Consider the following 20,621-nt stretch of genomic DNA (forward strand, 5'->3'; position numbering starts at 1 on the left):
AACCCCCTGATCGCACTGCTCTGTGGGTGATAGAGTGTGGCGCCCCAACCCCCCTCCACGGGCTTTGCTCTGTGTGTGACAGGGTAGAGCCATAACCTCCCCATTGGCCCTGCCCTGAGTGTGACAGGGTGCAGCGCCCCAACCCCCTGATCCGTCCTGCTCTGTGTGTGACAGGGGGCGGTGCCCCAGCTCCCCTATCGGCCCTACTCTGTGAGTGACAGGGGGGAGCTCCTCAACCCCCTGATCGGCCCTGCTCTGTGCATGACAGGGGGGAGCTCCTCAACCCCCTGATGGGCCCTGCTCTGTGTGTGACAGGGGGGAGCTCCCCAACCCCCTGATCGACCCTGCTCTGTGTGTGACAGGGTATGGAGCCCCAACCCCCCTGATGGGCCCTGCTCTGTGAGTGACAGGGGGTGGCGCCGCAACCTCCCCATCGACCCTGCCTTGAGTGTGACAGGGGGCGGTGCCCCAACCCCCCAATCAGCCCTACCCTGAGCGTGACTGAGGGTGGCATCACAACCTCCCAATCCGCCCTGCTCTGTGCATGACAGGGGGCGGCGCCCCAACTCCCCAATCGGCCCTGCTCTGAGCCTGACCAGGGGCTGCACCTAGGGATTGGGCATGCCCTCTGCCACCTGGGAGCAGGCCTAAGCCAGCAGGTCATTATCTCCCGAGGGGTCCCAGACTGTGAGAGGGCACAGGCCGGGCTGGAGGACCCCCGTTCCCCCCCCCCCACCGAGTGCACAAATTTTTGTGCACCGGGCCTCTAGTTTATTATAAGCCCTTAGTACATCCCAGCCAAAGGTGACATACACACAAAAATAGATGGGCAGGAGGTTAAGAACTACTTTTAAAAAATGAGTCCAGGGCTAAAATAGTTCGTGAAATGGTCATGTGTGTCCTACAAATATGGTTGGTGTTTGTTTCTGGTTCCCTATTTTCCACTCACCACTAGAGAATCCTGATGTCCTGGCATGTGGAAGGAGGTGGTTGGGTGACATCATACCCAGGTTGATAGTATAACAAGCCAATATCCTGGTTGCCTGGATAAGGACCCCCTGCTGTCTCTCCTTCCAGGAAGTGTTGACAAGAGGTTGTATTTTTCCTTCTTGTGCCGTGGTCTGTTGGCTGGCTCTCTCTTTAGCTCTCGGGTATTATAGGGCAGAGACCTTGTTTTTCAAATATGTATTTCTTCCGTCAAGATGCTTATTATTGATGAAAAACCATCATTATTCCAAAAGTTAAGCCTGTGTCACAAGAGGTAAAGGTTTCATCCTGGGAGTGGGGTGAAGATTTTTATCCCGAGTGCATAGGGTGTTCCAGTTTAAAGCCTTTAGATTTGGGGGGTGGAGCTGTGGCAGGATGGGGGGATTTTTTTTCCAGCAAAGGTTGGAGGAGCTGTGGCAGGGCTGGCTGGATGATCCACAGTGTTGAGCTCTTGCCCTTGAGCCAAAGTCTCTCAACTGCTTGTGCTTCTTGCTGCCAGTTTTCAAAAGGAATGCCGATTTAAAGGAAGATTTTTGAAGTGCATTGTTGGCTTAGTGTAGCATGCGATGACTGGGTCCAGATCAGCTGACCCGAGTTCTTAGCATAGCTCTGCTGCCACCTGTTCCTATGGTCTCAGGCAAAGCATCCATCATCCCCATGAGCCTTGCTCTCCTCCATCTGAGGAGTGAATATGGTGCCCACCTCCTGCGGTTGCCTTGATAATCTGAATAAAGCCCTGAGCTTTATATACATACTAATCACTCCATAGGTGGAGCTGCTATTTATATCCAGGAGAACATGTAGAAGATAAAGTGGGATAATGAAGATGCCATAGTAAAGAAATGAATGGGGGGAGGTTAGTAGCCAAATGAGATACATACAAAAAATATAATGCAAATGTGTATATTTTCAACAAGAAAAGTATCAGGATAAAAGTATAAGGACATCCTAGAGAATAAAATAGAACACTAAATATAACTAAGAATGTACTAAAAAGGAAAGAATGTTAAATATGGCAGCAAAATGGGTCCAAGGCTAGCATCACTATGCTGCCATAAATCTGGTTCTTGGGTCCTCCTTCTACCACACACACACACACACACACACACACACACACACACACACACACTGGTTGTCAAGGTCACTGTAGAGGGTCCTGAGAATGGATGATGAGCAGAACTTCATTGCCTTTAAATCAGCATTTCCCCCTCCATGTGAATTGTCGAGATATCGCAGGAATTCTTTTGGGGGGAGGAAGAGGATTCTGGGGACAATGCCATAGAAGTAGTGTTCTTTGGAAAACATTTGGGCAATGCTATTCCCAGCATCTTGTCCTTTGGCTCATGACAAGCTGCTCTACCTTTCACAGCCAAACATGCTGAGTGTGTTCCCTCTGCTGGAAGTTTCTACCCCCAGGTCTCAACATAGCTTCCTCTCCTTCTCCTCATTCAGGTTCCAACTCTCACGTCCCTCCTCAAGAGGTAGGTCTTCCCTGACCACTCGACCCCATCACTCTCCACCCCAAAGCACTATCATTGTTGACATGTGTGAAGTGCTGTGTTTGTTACATTTTCATCATCTGTTTCTCCTATTAGAATGGAAGTTCATTTCACCTGCATGTTGTTGTATTCCTGGCATTTAGAACAGGGTCTGGCACACAGGTACTCCTTTTTAAGAAAGAACACTGAACCTAAGTCTTTCTGTTAAACAGGGTGGAAGATCATGATGACCTCATGCCAATATTTTTGCAACATGACACAATTCTGAGAGCAACTTATGGCGAATACTTTCTGGCTGAACTAATAGAGGCCCAAGACAAGGAGAATCATGCTGTCGTGTGTGAGGTTGGTGATCAGTCCACCTAGGGATACGCTTAGTGACAGAAATGGGAGAAATAAGCGTTGCTGTTCCAGGTTTCACCAGGCACTCCTGGAGCTGTCATAACCTCCTCCTCCTCCATGCCCTTCCAGGTGGCATGCCACGCCAGCTTCCGGGCTGTGGCATCACACCCCTTCCCGTGTTAATTGGCTTTAGGATTTTAGGTTTTTGTGAGGTCCTTCCAGATGCCCAGGCTGCTGTGGATTCTTTGCTCTGTCTCTAGAGGTAGGGGTGAAAATTAGGGTGAGGGGAGAAGATCCTCCAGTGGTATGTAGGGGGGATTTCTTTTCTTCTTTTTTTTTTTAGGCGTCTTTTTTTTTCAAAAATATTTTTATTGATTTCAGAGGAGAACGGAGAGGGAGAGAAAGATAGAAACATCAATGATGAGAGAATCATTGACTGGCTGTCTCCTGCACGCCCCCTACTGAGGATCAAGCCTGCAACCTGGGCATGTGCCCTGATGGGGAATTGAACCATGACCTCCTGGTTCATAGGTCGAGGCTCAACCACTGAGGCATGCCAGTTGGGCCGGGGGGAGGGGATTTCTGAGACCCTAAGTTCCCAGAGGCCAGACGTTAGAAACCAGTATCCTACAGGCAGATGCATTTTGTTTGACTTGGAAAATAATTTTTAACTTTTTATTTTAACAATCTTTCACACTTAAAGAAAACTTATAAGTACCCCAATTCCATAAATGTTAACATTTTACCACATTTTCTGTATTATTCTCTTTGCTTGCTCTTTTTCTATGTCTGTCTACGGATATATATATATTGCATATATGTTATGTATTTTTTATGAACCATTTAAGCATAAGATACAGACGTAATTCCCCTTCACCACTAAACACTTCAGCGTACATTTCCTCAAAACAAGGATGTTGTCTTCTGTAACTAGCACAGTGGTTGAGTCAAGCTCAATCCTGTTATCTGACCACAGACCTTGCTCAGATTTTACTGATAGTCCCCATGATGCCCTTCAGCGCAGATGGAAATGCAGATCATTCAGTTAGCTCACGTGTCACGTGTCTTCAGTCTCTTGTAATCGGGAACAGTGTCCCAGTCTGTCTGTCTGTCATGACAATGACAGTTTTGAAAAGCACAGGTCAGTTATTTGGGGGAATATCTCTCAATTTGGATTTGTCCAGTGTTTTCCCATGATGTGATTTAGGTTATTATGACTAAATTTGTTGTATTAATGGCTAACATTTAAAAATTAGGAAAGTGTCTATAACAGTTTGAATGGGTAGCTTTTCTGGAAAAATCACAAGGCCCGGCTGTTGGGTCTGCTCTTCTGCAGGGCCCCAGTGTTTGGAGCTCTGGAGCAGCTCTCACTGCAGGCAGTCCTGGTGCCCGCCAGCCCAGCACAGTCCCACGGCACCCTGGGGCTTCATGACCCCTCAGGCTGTCTTCCCCACTTTGTACCAGCCTTGCCCTGTGATCCCATCACTTGGGATATGCCCTACGAGTGTCCTGATTCTGCAGTGTCTGTCCAGGAGGGCTTTACTGAGAGCAGAGGTAGGGATGGGAATTTAAAAAGATGAAACCCACACCCTTAGCTGTGCCAGCTGTAGACCTAGAAGTCCACACCCAAGGAAAGAGTGAGAAGGACAAAAAAGAGAACGAACAATATTTGACCTTTATTTTAAAAAGGAAGACTTTGTGCCAGTTTATTGAAAAGCATTCAAAGGTAGGGATTTAGCAGTTTTACTTCTAGGATGATTTGTTTAGGGATTCATTATTCTTCATACACTCACTTCTCATTATTTGACAAAACTGTAAAAACTATTTAAAGAATATTACTTTTCTTAAAAAACATATAATCAAAAGTTCTCTTATTTTGATAATATGATGAATTTGAGGCTTTTGATAATATGATCAGTGATTCTCAAGCGTGGTGTTTACGACAATCACCACAGAAGCTTTTTAGAATACCATGCCAAAGAACTTGTATCCAGCATGTATAAAGAACTCCAACAGGAATAAAGAGATAAATAATTCAAGCCAAAATGTGGGCAAAGAATTTGAATAGGCATTTCTCTGAAAAAGATAGCCAAAGGCCAATAAGCCTGTGAAATGTTCAACATCATTGGTCAGTAGGAAAATGCAAATCGAAACCACAACAAGATGCCACTTTATACCTGCTAGGATGGTTATAATAAAAGGGGACAGTAACAAGTGTGGGTAAAGATGTGGAGAAATTGTAACCCTCATATATTGCTAGTGGGATTATAAAATGGTATAGCCACTTTGGAAAACAGTTTGGCATTTTCTCAAAAATTAAATATATCCCTGGCCAGGTGGCTCAGTTGGTTGAAGTGTCATCCCAGACACCAGGTTTGCAGGTTCGATTCCTGGTCAGGCACGTACCTTGGATGCAAGTTTGATGCCTGGTTGAGGTATGTACAGGTGGCAACCAATTGATGTTTCTCTTTCCCTAAAAAAAACCCACAACAAAAAACAAACAAACAAAAACATTCTCAGGTTAGGATTAAAAAATTTTTTTAAGTTAAATATAGAAATACTATTTGACCCAGCAGTTCCACCCCTAGAATTAAAAACACACATATACACAGTAACACGTACAGAATTGTTTGTAGCAGCATTATTCAAAACTAGAGGCCTGGTGCACCAAAATTTGTGCACTCGGGGGTTCTCTCATCCCAGCCTGTGCCCTCTCGCACTCTGAGACCCCTCGGGGGATGTCCACCTGCTGGCTTAGGCCCGCTCCCCGCGGGATCGGGCCTAAGCTGGCAGTCAGACATCCCTCTGGCAGCCTGGGAGCCCTCGGGGGATGTCCACCTGCCAGTGGGGAGTAGGCCTAAGCAGCAGTCGGACATCCTTAGTGCTGCTGAGGAGGCGGGCTGACGGCTGAGCAGAGCTCCCCCTGTGGGAGTGCATTGACCACCAGGGGGCATCTCCTGCATTGAGCGTCTGCCCCCTGGTGGTCAGTGTGTGTCATAGTGACCAGTCATTCCCAGTCATTCTGCTGTTAGGGTCAATTGCATATTACCCTTTTATTATATAGGATAGAGGCCTGGTGCATGGGTGGGGGCTGGCTGATTTGCCCTGAAGGGTGTTCCAGATCAGGGTGGGGGTCCCGCTGGGGTGCCTGGCCAGCCTCGGTGAGGGGCTGACGGCTGTTTTCAGGCTGGCAAAGCCCCCCAGCGGGGACCCTTACCCCATGGGGGTGTGGCGAGCCTGGGTGAGTGGCCGATGGCTGCTTTCAGGCTGGCCACACCCCCTTCAGGGTGGGGGTCCCCACTGGGGTGCCTGGCCAGCCTGGGTGAGGGGCTGATGGCCGTTATCAGGCTGGCCATGCCCCCTGGCGACCCAGGCTCCCAGCCTCTCCTTTTTTTTCTTTTTTTCCCCTGGGATTTATTTATCTTCTATAATTGAAACTTTATAGCCTTGAGTGTAGCCCAGGGCCGGCCAGGGCAGGCGGGAAGCTTGGCTTCCTCCATCGCTGGGGGAAACCCAAGCCTCCTGCTCGCTCCAGCTCCATGGCCACTGCCATCTTAGTTGAATTAATTTGCTTACTCGCTCCTGATTGGCTGGTGGGCATGGCTTGTGGGCATGGCTTGAGCATAGCGAAGGGATGGTTAATTTGCATGTTTCTCTCTTATTATATAAGATAGCCAAAAAGTGGAAATAGCTCAAATGTTCATCTACTGATGAATGGATATACACCCAGAAGTGGGAGTATTATGTCATATAGTAACTCTACTTTTAATTTTTTGAGAAACCTCCCTACTGTTTTCTATAGTGGCTATACCAGTTTACATTCCTACCAACAGCACGCCAGGGTTTCTTTTTCTCTATATTCTTGCCAACAGTTGTTATCCTTTATCTTTTTGATGATAGCTGTTCTAACAGGTGTGAGGTGATATCTCCTTGTAATTTTGATTTGCATTTCTCTGATGACTAATGATGTTGAGTATTTTTTCATGTACCTGATGGCCATTTGTATGTGTTCCTGATCTTAGAGGAAAATCTTTTAACCACTCAGGGTTGAGTATGATGCTCTCTGTGAGCTTGTTATGTATGGCCTTCATTGTGCTGACACGTGTTTCTTCTATACCCCATTTTTTGAGCATTTCTATCATGAAAGGATGTTGCATTTTGTCAAATGATTTATCTGCTTCTATTGATATAATATGATTTTTGTCTTTAATATCTATTAATTAATGTGGTGCATCACATTTGTTGATGTGTGTCTGTTGAACCAGCCAAGGAAATTTTATCCAAGGAAAAATTCTGGTTGGTCATGGTATATGATTCTTCTAATGTGCTATTGAATTTGGCTTGCTAATATATTGTTGAGAGTTTTTGCAACTATAGTCATTGTGGATATTGGTCTGTAGTTTTCTTTTCTGGTAGTGTCTGATTTGGGTATCAGGATATTTATTGCTGGACTCATAAAATGAATTTGGGAGTGTACCCTCCCCTTCAGTTTTTTTGAAAGAGTTTGAGAAGGATTGATTTTAATTCTTTAAATATTTAGTAGAAATCACCAGTGAATCTGTCTGATCTGGGGCTTTTTGTTGTTGGGAGGTTTTTGATTATTAATTCAATCTCCTTTTTTTATTGGTCTGTTCATATTTTCTATTGGTCTGTCTAATTTTTTACCATATAATTATTCATAGTAGTCCCTTATGATCCTTTGTATTTTTGTTACTAGTTATAATATATCCTCTTTCATTTCTGATTTTATTTGAGTCTTCTATTTTCCTTATTCTAGCTAAAGGTTTGTCGATAAAGGTTTATTTATCTTTTTAAAGAACCAGTTCTTAGTTTACTGATCTTTTCTGATAATTTTTCTAGTCTTTATTTCATTGTTCCTGCTCTGCTTTTTGTTATTCCCTTAATTCTGCTAACTTTGGGCTTAATTTAATCTTCTTTTCCTCATTCCTTGAGTTGTACAATTAGGTTGCTTATTTGTGATCTCTCTTTTTTTCTTGCTGTGACATTTATTGCTATAAACTTAGCTCTTAGAACTGCTTTTTCAGCATCCCTTAGGTTTGGTATATTGTTTCCCATTTTTGTTTGAAGATGTTTTTTATTTCTCTTTTGAGTTATTACTTAACCTCTTAGTTGTTTAGGAGTGTTTTTAAATATCCACGTGTTTGTGAATTTTTCAGTTTTCCTAATGTTACTGATTTTTAGTTTCACAACATGTGGTTAGAAAAGATACGTGGTATGATTTCATCTTCTTAAATTTGCTAAGACTTGTTTTGTGACCTAATGTATAATCTGTCCTGGAGAATGTTTCATGTGTGTTTGAGGAGAATGTGTATTCTGCTGCTGTTGGATGGGATGTTCTGTATATTTATGTTAGGTTCATTTGATCTAAAGTATCAATCTAGTCCAATGTTTCCTTGTTGATTTTCTGTCTGGATGGTCTATCCAATGTTTGGGGTATTAAAGTTTCCTTCTATTCTTATATTGTCTGTTTTTCCCTTCATATCCTTTAGTATTTGCTTAATATATTTAAGTAGCCTGATATGTTGGATACATATATATATTCACATATATATATGTGTGTGTGTAAATATATGTATATATACATATATATGTGTAAATATATGTATATATACATATATATGTGTATATATATGCTTATATTTATATTTATGATTGTTATATCTTCTTGATGAATTGAACCCTTTATAATTATATAATGACCTTTGTTTCTCGTTACCATTTTTGGCTTAGAGTCTATTTTCTCTGATATAAGTACCCCTGCTTTCTTTTGGTGTCCACTTGCATGGAATATCATTTTTCCCCCTCTCTCTCCACTTTAGCATTAGAACTGAAGTGAGTCTCTTGTAGGCAGCATATAGTTGGGTCTTGCTTTCTTATTCATCCAGCCACTCTATATCTTTTGATTGGAGAATATAATCCATTTACATTTAGAGTAATTATTGATAGGTAAGGAGTTATTGTTTTCTTTTTTGTAGTACCCTGTTCCTTTCATTATCTCTTTCTGCCATCTTTTATTAATTATTGATTTCCTGTAGTGTTATGCTTATATTCATTTTTGTTTATATTTTGGGGATCTACTGCAGGTTTTTGCTTTGTTGTTACAATGAGGCTTACATAAAATTTTATTCATATAGTAGTCTATTTTATGCTGATAACAACTTACCTTCGATCACATACAAAAATTTTACCCTTTTTTTAATGTCACTATTTACCTTTTTTAATATTGTGTATTTATTAATAAATTATAGATATTTTATTTTTAATACTTTTGGACTTTAACCTTTATACTAGAGTTAAGTGTTTAACATTCCACCATATTACAGTATTAGAGAATTCTGAATTTGACTATATACTTACCTTTATCAGTGTGTTGTATATTTTCATATGTTCTCATATTCAGTTTAAAGAACTCCTTTCAATATTTCTTGTATGGTAGGTCTAGTGGTGATGAACTCCCTCAGCTTTTGTTTGTCTGGGAAAGTCTTTATCTACTTTTCATTTTGGAAGGATAGCAGTGCTGGGTAAAGTGTTCTTGGTTGGCAGGGTTTTATTCCAGCACTTTGAATATATCATTCATGCTCTCTTGCCCTGTAAAGTTTCTGCTAAGATAGCCTTAAAATAAATTGCAGCTTCTTGTCTCTTGCTACTTTTAAGATTCTCTATTTGTCTTTTATTTTTTGCAGTTTTATTAAATGTGCCTTGGAGGGGATCTTTTTAAGTTGACTATGGTGACTTTGGACTTTTATGAACTTTGATATACAAATCTCTCCCTAGATTTAAGATGTTCTCAGCTCTTCTTAAATAAGCTTTCTGTCTCCCTTTCCCTCTTTCTCCTTCTGGAAATACAATGATTTGCAAATTGATCTTTTTTTTTCCCCTGTATTCCCTCATTCAATCTTGTCTGTCACAATCAGACAGAAAGGGCAAGGATACTTTTCTCTTGCATCTGTACTGGAAACCTTTGCAGCAGACAGTAACTTCTCCAGGTTTGTCAATAGATGCACTGCAAATTGATCTTTTTGATAATATTCCTAGATCATGTAGACTTTTTCCTCTCTTTTTCATTCTTCTTTGTTTTCCTATGACTGGATAATTTCAAAGATCCTATCTTTGATCTCACTGATTACTTCTACTTGATCAAGTCTTGTGTTGATGCTCTCTATTACATTTTGTTTTGTTTCATTCATTGTATTATTCAGCACCAAAATTTCTTTTCAATTTTTTATGATTTCTGTCTCTTTATTAAACTTCTCAATGTGAGTGTGTGTGTGTGTGTGTGTGTGTGTGTGTGTATTGTTTCCCTAATTTCCTTAAACTGTCTTTTTGTGCTTTCATGTAGTTCATTAAGTTTCTTTAAAATAGCTATTTTTAGTTCTTGATATGATAAATCAGAGATCTCCATCTCTTTGAGTTGGGTTACTGTATTTATTTCCTTGCATATTTCCTTGCTTTTTAAATGTTCCTTGGAATTTTGTGTTACTGGCTTCACTTTTGAAGTAGCAATCATCTCCATCATAAATGAAATATCTCCATTAGCCCTACAAGGAATTCTGAGGCTTTCTTGGATAGCCTGTGAATACATCTGCTCCATGCTACTTGCTTTCTCTTGTGGCAGAATTCGTAAGCGCATATGTAGTCTCTGAATCTTGAGAAGCAGCAGACTGAGTACAGACAGCTTCTTTTCCCAAAGATGGCACTACAACTCAAGTTTGTGGTCTCTCTCTGGCCCACTGCTTTAACTGATTTTCTGCATGTGCTCATTAGCCATCTGCCAAAGCCTGCTCATGCTGCTGCTGGAAACATGCAAGGGAGCTAGCCATGGGGGTAGGGTGGTATATGGGTGAGGCACACAGAGAGCGGGGAGTGCTCATGGCCAGTTGGAGGGATTCATGGGTGAGACATTACCAGTAGGTCATGGGTGGACTTCTGGGTAGAATTTGCAACATATTTATGGTCTGTGTGTCTTTAATGTTCTCCAAGAGTTCTATCTGCTGTTTTCCTAGACTCTTTTCACCCACCTTACCCCACCCCAGTTTTGGAGCCCCTGATTTAGTAAGCTGAATGGGGTGAAGATAAATGAATCCCTTAGGAAGCATTCACACAGCTGGGAATGCTGGTATTTGTTCATATGCTATCCCTTTCCCCGCCCCAAGGAAGATGTATCTTGGCACTAATCTGTGTCTCCTTGGTGATGGGTGACATGGTTAAAGTCAGACTGTTTCTTATACCCACTCTAGTGTATCCAAATTCAATGAAGTCCCGGAAGTTCTCCAGAAACATGTCCTTTCACAAAGACTCTCTCCTCTGCGAGTGATTAAGTCAGTGGCTCCCAGACCACACCAAGAGGTGCTGGAGCCAGTTCATAGGCCACGCATGGTCCATAGCCAGGGCTTATGACTGTCTGCCTATTTCCTGATGCACAGGTAGGCAAGACTCCTTCCAGGTCCGTTGCCTATGGTACTGGATTTCATAGGCGTTTTGGTCATGGGTAGATGCTGAATATTTACTGTTGAATTGGGGGACAAAATGATGTATATCTTTAAGCTGCCTTGGTGCTGACATCACTCTGGAGAAGGCTTTGTTAATTTTTTGCTTCCAAGGTGCTAGCTTCAACCTAAATCACTTGAGTTAGTGCTCCCAAAGAGCAGCTGCAGTGGGAAGACCCTCACATTTGTTCTTTCTCTAGTTGTATGGTACACATTTTTATTGTGTGTAAACATCAGAGGAAAGTTACAGGCTTAAAATGGCAATCCCAACCCTGCAAGGACCCTTTGGTGTGTCTAGAGGGCCAATCTCCAAGAGGTCGTGCTGCCTCAGACATCAGAAGCTTTGTGTTCTTTGGAGATGAGACCACAGACTCAGTCTCAAATGGGAAGGCAGAAACAGGACCCCTCATTAGGGAGGAAACCATTTTAGGATATGGGAGCAGATCTTCAGTCTGTACCAAGCTGTATCCAGGGAATTAAGCCTCTTCAGGTTCAAAATCAGTGCTGTCACTGTCCTCCCACCTGTCTCCCTGTGTCATTCTCCCAATCACCTAGACTTCCTCAGGTTGGCCCTTAGGCAGTGGTATGCTGGAATTAGCTCTCTCTCTGGCTTACAAGAGCCAATTGTGAAGTCTTCAGTAGTTTTTTAAAAAATTTTATTTTATTGTTTAAAGTATTACAGATAGTAGTACATATGTCTCCCCCCCCATTGACTTTCCCCCGGCCTCCCCCACCCCCTGGCACATGCCCTCACCCAACCCTGCCAGTGTCTTGTGTTCATTGGTTATGCTTATATGCATGCTTACAAGTCCTTCGGTTGATCTCTTACCTCCCCCACCCCACAACACTCCCCAGCCTTCCCACTGTAATTTGACAGTCTGTTCCATGCTTCTCTGCCTCTGTATCTATCTTTTTGTTCATCAGGTTATAATGTTCTTTATTATCCATAAATGAGTGAGATCATGTGGTGTTTTTATTTCACTTCCTGGCTTATTTCACTTAGCATAATGCTCTCCAGTTCCATCCATGCTGCTGCAAATGCTAAGAATTCCTTCTTTTGTATAGCAGCATAGTATTCCATTGTGTAGATGTACCATAGTTTTCTAATCCACTCATCTGTTGATGGGCATTTAGGCTGTTTCCAAACTTGGCTATTGTAAATTGTGCTGTATGAACATAGGGGTGCATATATCCTTTCTGATTGGTGTTTCTGTTTTCTTGGCATATATTCCTAGAAGTGGTATTACTGGGTCAAATGGCAGTTCCATTTTTAAATTTTTGAGGAAACGCCATACTGTTTTCCACAATGGCTGCACCAGTCTGCATTCCCACCAGCAGTGCAGGAGGGTTCCTTTTTCTCCACATCCTCTCCAGCACTTGTCATTTGTTGATTTGTTGATGATAGCCATCTGACAGGTGTGAGGTGGTACCTCATTGTTGTTTTGATTTGCATCTCTCTGATGATTAGTGACTTTGAGCATGTTTTCATATGTCTCTTGGCTTTCTAATGTCCTCTTTTGAAAAGAGTCTACTTAGGTCCCTTGCCCATTTTTTGATTGGATTGTTTATCTTCCTTTTGTTAAGTTGTATGAGTTCCCTGTAAATGTTGGAGATAAAACCCTTATCAGTGATAACATTGGCAAATACGTTCTCCCATGCAGTGGGCTTTCTTGTTGATGGTTTTCTTTGTTGATGGTTTCTTTTGTTGTGCAGAAGCTTTTTATTTTGATGTAATCCCATTTGTTTATTTTCTCCTTAGTCTCTCTTGCCCTAGGATCTGTGTCTGTAAAGATATTGCTATGACATATGTCTGCAATTTTGCTGCCTATGGAGTCTTGTAGGATTTTTATGGTTTCCCATCTTACATTCAAGTCCTTTAGCCATTTTGAGTTTGTTTTTGTGTATGGTGTAAGTTTCATTTTTTTGCATTTTTTTGCATTTTTTTGACCAAATTTCCCAGCACCATTTATTAAAAAGGCTGTTTGGACTCCATTGTATGCTCTTGCCTCCTTTGTCAAATATTAATTGAGTATAATGGCTTGGGTCAATTTCTGGGTCCTCTATTCTGTTCCATTGGTCTATATGTCTGTTCTTGTGCCAGTACCAGGCAGTTTTGAGAACCGTGGGTTGGTAACATAGTTTGATGTCTGGTATTGTGATCCCTCCAACTTTGTTCTTCTTTCTCAGGATAGCTGTGGCTATTCGGGGTCTTTTTCTTCTTTTTTTATCTTTAATTTCTTTATTGGTTAAGGTATTACAAGTGTGTCCTCATCCCCCCATTATCGGGGTCTTTTTTCATTCCAGATGAATTTTCGGAGAGTTTGTTCTAGATCTTTGAAATATGCAATTGGTATTTTAATAGGTATTGCATTGAATCTATAGATTGCTTTAGATAATATGGACATTTTAATGATGTTGATTCTACCAATCCATGAACATGGTATGTTCTTCCATTTGCTTATGTCTTCCAAGTCTTCAGTAGTTTTGCAAGCTGGTTGTTAAAAACAGCCATTATTAAAAAATAAGTTATATAAACTTACAGTGTAATAAGTTATATTAAAAACAAAATTAATAAATGCTCAATACCCATCACTTCCTGATTATTTTACTAATTCCTGTGCTCTTTAGGTTTTCATCCATGGTCTCTGTGTAGTGGAAATACCATATAATGGTGGCTGCTGGGCATCCCTTTCCAGCTTCCTGTTCAGTGACATCACATTGGTAGTTTACAATTGGCCACAATTATCTATATCACAGAAATTGGAATTTGCTACAAGTCAGGGCTTTTCTCCCCAAAATGACAGTTAGGCATTTACTTGCTTATATGTGACTTCAGTTGACAATAGATAATAGAACACAGTACATCAAGTCTGTCTCTTACCAGCCCAGCTCACAGTAGTTACAGGCCATGCATGTAGAATGAGAGTTATGCCTGTACGTGTGCAAAGCCCTTAATTAAAGGTTTTTAACTGTGAGGACATTCTTTGGCTTGATAGCTACTTTGCAGTCATCACTTTGCTGCAACTTGCTTTTCATAACTTTGCCCTGGCTTACCTTGTCATCTGGTGTTTCCTCCAAACTGAGATTTCAGGGAAGGAAAGTTAGAGGCCAGGGGCAGCTCCTAGAGACAGATGGCAGAGTGTCTGCTTTGGCGTAGGCACCGCTGACCTGTGTGTAGACAGAGCCTGCCAACTCAGCCATGCCCTTGGCAGAAGGAAGAGGGGATCAAAGCTGGCACTGTTCACAGTGACGGCTACCGAACTGTGGAGTATTGCCACCCAGCAGGGAAGGATGACCATAAGGCCTTTTAGATGGAAGCATGTACGATACAGTGCACATGTGTCTATAAATGGACCTGCTTGTGAGGACAAGATCACTGAACATATGATTTTCTAGCAACCTGAGCCTATGTACCATCATGTAGATCATCACAACAACAACAAAACTCACAGTTTCGCTCTTCAGTATAAGAAAATTGAAGACACCTTTGTGGTAGAAACTATCCCTGTCACCTGGAGGGTAGATAGCAGCCAGCAATCAATGCCTTTTCATTGTACAGGTGAAATAGTCCATTACATCCATTTATTGTTTTTGGAAAACATACACACAAAAAGATGCATTTGAACACTTCCACAAATTCATAATTCAGAACAGTGTTTCTCAAATCAAAATAGTTATTTGAAAGAAACTCAAAGGAAAGAGCAGACCCGTCCACAATATGTCCTTGCTCGGTAGCAGTCCATAATTGTGAACTTTTGTGAATTGTCACAACCCGGGATGAATGATGGGAATATAACAGGTTGTAGAATTGGAGAATGTTAAATCTTTGTTCCGAATGGCAAAACATGTTTTTCTCATTTTCATCAGAATGTGTGATCCATGCCATTTGAAATCAAATTCCAAACACAATGAGCCATTAGTGTAATAGCTCATTACTAACAGCAGTCTTATAAATAATACATTCTTATCATGCGCATGCAGCTCGCCATGAAGCCAGCAAAAGGTATTTCAGGCCATCGAAGTTTCTTTGTGCCAGTGTGGCTGTAGATTAGAAGGACATCTCCATGTGAACCAAGATGGATGCCAATTTTCCCTGCCGAGAGGGAGGCTGGCCGTCTCTTTCTGCACATATGGTAGATGGATTGGTTAATCAGCGTCTGCTGAGTCTTGGGCCTACAATTACAGAGAAGCCAGACAACTGCAGCTACTCAGCCTTTGTTCATGAGTGCAAACAAGACAAACAATCGCTTGTTATTTGGGGAAAAAATTAAAATGTTTATTTTGGACTTTTATTAAAGTGTCAATGGCTTTGTAAAACAGCTGTGTAAATTCAGCCTTTTACAGCTAGCTAGTATCATTTTGGGGAGCCGGTAAAGAAAAGAATATGCATGGAAAAATTAATTTTTAAATCATCCCCTTATATTTTAGCATTAAAGAGAAAATAAAGGAAATCTCACATGTATTTTTCAAACGTATGTTTGAAAACAAGTGGTTTTAAACTAGAAGGCACATTTGAGAACATTAGTTTAAAACCTAATTTTTCTGTGCCATTTAAAAGACTGAGCATTATTGTAGCTTAATTTTCTGCTTTAGTAGGTTAAAACAGTGATTTTCAATTTTTTCATCTCATGGCACACATAAACTAATTACTAAAATTCTGTGGCACATCAAAAAATGTACTTTTTGCTAATCTGACCAAAACTATAGGTATAATTTTGAGTGATTTACCAAAAATAATAATAATAGTAATTACCTACACTTTTTGCTCCAAAGTGACTTTTGAAAAAATTGGGTTGCCAATACTTGTATATAAGGAGTTCTGATACCAAGAATTAACTAATCAGATGCAATCTTATTATGCAACATGACCAATAAGATGTGATTCTATTATATGACCTATATATTTATGGTTCGGGACAGAGCATTCACAACAGTGCATTTTTGCTGTGTTGGCTGTTGTCATTTTTTAAAAAGTGCTTTTATTTATTTTAGAGAGAGAGGAAGGGAGAGGGAGAGATAGAAACATTGATTGGCTGCCTCCTGCACACTCCCTACCCAGGATCAAGCCCGCAACCAGGGTATGTGCCCAGACCGGGAATCGAACCCATGACTTTTTGGTATACTGGTCAATACTCAACCAACTAAGCCACACCGATCAGGGCTGTTGTCTTTTTTTTTCATTTGTCAATCTAAAGGAAAAGAGGTCAGTGCCCCTGATTAAATAGCCAAGTATTGCATTTTTAAAAAATTCTTGTGGCACACCAGTTGAAAATTGTGAGTTAAAATATTAATCATTTTCTCCAAATGGGCATTTATGGGATGATGCTACATTTTGGGGACTAGGGAATGCCTATCATTATTGAGTTCTACTTTTTAAGTGGAATGGTTGTCCCCCAAAATAGGTTAAACCCTTGAGGGATAAATGCTAGTTTCTATTAAGAGCTGGCAGTCAAACCAGTCAATCAGAATTTGCTTCAAACCCATGTAATAATCAGCAGGAATTATTCATGTGAAATTTATTTTTTCCCACTTTTACTGATATAATTGACATATAACATTGTATAAATTTAAGTTGTACAACATAATGATTTGATATATATACATATTGCAAAATAATTACCACAATAAGATTAGTTAATCAAGGAACTATACATTTTCTCTCACTCTCTTTTAAAATTTTAAATGCTTATCTTATGGAGAAGAATGAAATATAGAATTATTGAATGGCCATAATAAAGAATTTCAATCACAGTCATCTCTTAATGTGGAATATGATAGAATTAAATTTGTTAATTTATATTTTAGTACCAGTCATAGGTGCAGATTAGCTAGTTACTCATTTAAAGATAACTTGTTTCCTCTAATCACAGCACTTCTGACAACAAATGTGTAGCGTTTTCTTTCTACACCAACTAGTTCTTCAGCTCTCAGACACCACTGGGTGTCCTGCAGCTCTGTTCTGACACTACCTGGAGTCCGCACAGACCCACACATATAGAGCTCACACCCACAAGACTGCTCCCACTTCAGACACTAGTCCCAAGCCCCAGATTGCCACCTGTACTCCTGACTGACTGGCGATAAATCAGGGGTTCCCACAACCCCCTCCTTGGGTTCACTAATTTAATAGTACAGCTCACAGAACTCAGGGAAATGTTTTAATTACTACTACCAGTTCATTATAAAAGATACAACTCAGGCCCTGGCCAGTGTGGCTCGGTTGGTTGGGCGTTATCCCATTTACCGAAATGTTGCTGATTCAATTCCAGCCTGAATTTCAGGCTCCCTCCCTGGTAGGGGGCATGCAGGAGGCAACCGATCATTGATGTTTCTCTCTCTCTCTCTCTCTCTCTCTCAAAACGAATAAAAATTTTTTAAAAAGTTACAGCTCAGGAACAGTCAAAAGCAAAAGAGACATAGAGCAAGGTGTGTGTGTGTGTGGGCGGGGGGAGGGGGGCGTGAGTTTTCATGCCCTCTTTGGGCACATCAGCTCCCAACACCTCAATGAGTTCACTAAACCAAAAACTCCTTAATCCAGTTGTTTAGGGGTTTTTATGGTGGTTCCATGAATGGTTGATTATATTATTGGCCATTGGTGATTGAACTTAATCTCTGGCCCCTCTCCCCTCCCTTGAGGTCAGGGGTAGGACTGAATGTTCCAACCCTCAAATCACAGGTTTTGTTCCTCTGACAACTAGCCCCAATTTTCAAAGAGTCACCTTATTAGCATAAACTCAGATATCCTTGAAAAGGGCTATTATGAAAAACAAAAGATGTGCCTTTTAGGAAATTGCAAATGTTTTAGGAGCTTGCTCTTGGATCAGGGATGAAGACCAAATATAAATTTCTTATTATATCACACTATCACATTCTTAATCCTAACTGTGTCTTTCTCATCAAAGGCCTAAAATCATGGGGACCATTGTAAGAGGTTCAAACAGGTAGCTGTTATGATGCTGGAAGGTGATAGATGCATTTTTAGATTAGACCCATGAGTTTACTTTGCTCAGATGTTTCCACCAAACCTCTTTCCTCACATCTCCTCCCTATGAGACCATCTAAGCCAGAGGTTCTCAACCTGTGGGTCGCGACCCCTTTAGGGTTCGAACGACCCTTTCACAGGGGTCGCCTAAGACCATTGGAAAACATATATATAATTACATATTGTTTTTGTGATTAATCACTATGCTTTAATTATGTTCAATTTGTAACAATGAAAATACATCCTGCATATCAGATATTTACATTACGATTCATAACAGTAGCAAAATTATAGTTATGAAGTAGCAACGAAAATAATTTTATGGTTGGGGGTCACCACAACATGAGGAACTGTATTAAAGGGTCGCGGCATTAGGAAGGTTGAGAACCACTGATCTAAGCAAATAAATGAATTCAAGAAAATCAAAGAGTTCCTACCTGGTGAGGAGTGAGTGACCATGAACTTTCTCTGAATCGGGAGTCAATCAGATCGACTGGTCTTACTGAGAACTGTGCATGGTACCAGGGAGGAGAGTGGACAGAAGGCTAGGCTTGCAGTGGGATAATGCAAAGGATATGGGGCAGGCCAGGGCACTGCCTGGGCCACGAGGGCACATGTTGGCACATATTAAGTTCCAAATAGTTTTTCTTCAAGAACTCTCTGGCAGCTTCCCTATGTTAGGTATCCATTTCTAGGATTGTTGACCATGGTCACATGTTGAACACTAGAGGCCCAGTGCATGAAATTTGTGCACGGTTAGGATCCCTATCGGCTGCCTGCTGCCAGCTGCTGGCCGGGACCTCCCTTCCTCCGGTGGCTGCCAGCCCCGTCCCCTGTTGGAACTCCCGGTCGAACTCCCAGTCGAGGGACAATTTGCATATTAGGCTTTTATTATTATAGGATTGTTTTGAGTGTGTTGTGTGTGCCATGCATTGTGCTGGACACTAGAGCTGCTGAAGGAAAGCACTGCTCCCTCCCTCAAAGGCCTCAAAGTACTCGCCAAACTACGTTGGTCCAATCACCCACTATGCTATGGACTCATGAAAGTATCATGCTGAGAATCCATTGGAGGTCTGATAGAGTAACCAGATATTTTGGATGTTTCAGGTGGAAGGTGTAGCTGTTGGGTTCATGAGCGTGTGCTCAAGAGTGAACATGCAGCTCCTGCATGAGTGCTTTGACTTGGGGCCCTTCCACGGATTCTGCGTCCCACATCCCGATGATGTTCTGGAGCGGCCACGAGAGCTCAGCTTTCAAGAAAGTCAAGGTACAGGGGCTATCACAGGAACATGTCAGGAATTAGATCCATGCCTGTGCACAACTGTGTTTTACTAAGTGACGGAACTAATTTTATAGCTCCTTCTGGAATTCTCTTTAAGGTATAGCTTCTTCCCCTGGTTAACCAAATCCTTGTGCACATATCCATGAGCTCAGATAGTCTAAATTTTAAATTTTAGTTTAGTTAAACATAGTGGCCTTGCAGTTTAAGGTTTCCTAAACTCAGAATGTCTGCCTTCAGATTGTTCATGGTGAAATAATTGGTAGTATTTAATGGTTTTACGTACACATGCAAGCGTAATTATAATGAGTGAATTTTTCAAATCACTAACTCAAGAAGTTCTATATGCCTTTAACTTTTAATCCAACCAGTTAGTGCTTCTGTGTTTATGCCGTTAGCAAATTCTTATGTAGTGCTGGCCTATTGCAAATAGTCATTTTTAACTTGTTTAATTTATTCCTACCCATCTGAAATAACAAAATCGATTTTAAAACATTGTCTGTATCAGGATTTTCATCAAGTGAAATTAGGTAATCTCAAACTTTGGTATTTTAATTTACGAACGAGATCTTACTGCATTCCTGGGTATCTTTGCAGTTAAATGTTTCGGTTCTTAAATCAGACAGGTGCAGGCAAGGTATGTTAATTCATTTCTCTACACCAGGGTTTCTTCATTTCTAAAATAGGAAAACCAGTGATACCTCCCACATAGAGGAGTTGTGAAGTTTCACTGAGATTACCCATGTCAAGGGCTTTACTCTAGCGCTCAATAAACGCTGGCCATTGCTGTTAGCAATTGTTATTTCTTTGTGATTGGCCTTTCACCCACTTGAGTCTTCCCAAGTTAAAATCTGGGCATTTTGAATTGTTCCACTTTCTTGTTTCTGCAAAATTATACGTATATCAAGATTGTTAAAAAAAAAAAAATAGAAACACACTGGGTGGTGGCAAAGTTCCTGTTAATCTACACAATGGCACGTGCTGTCATTCCCTCGATGGGAGACCAAGTGCCTGGATGTACAGAG

General features: G+C 41.2%; 1 protein-coding gene and 1 non-coding gene across 2 annotated transcripts in view; one reads left to right on the forward strand and one right to left on the reverse strand.

The window, feature by feature from the left end:
- The window catches only part of CFAP61 (cilia and flagella associated protein 61), a 231,046-nt gene that overhangs the window by 22,240 nt on the left and 188,185 nt on the right, over positions 1-20,621 (forward strand). Inside the window, 2 exon segments of the mRNA XM_023761280.1 lie at positions 2,699-2,831; positions 19,425-19,584. Coding sequence (XP_023617048.1) covers positions 2,699-2,831; positions 19,425-19,584 — 293 coding nt within the window.
- Positions 9,725-9,853, reverse strand: LOC111827705. Its single transcript, XR_002831380.1, has one exon. It is a non-coding gene; the product is annotated as a small nucleolar RNA SNORA31 (small nucleolar RNA).

This window comes from Myotis lucifugus, unplaced genomic scaffold, assembly GCF_000147115.1.
Source record: "Myotis lucifugus unplaced genomic scaffold, Myoluc2.0 scaffold_205, whole genome shotgun sequence".
Taxonomy (NCBI): domain Eukaryota; kingdom Metazoa; phylum Chordata; class Mammalia; order Chiroptera; family Vespertilionidae; genus Myotis; species Myotis lucifugus.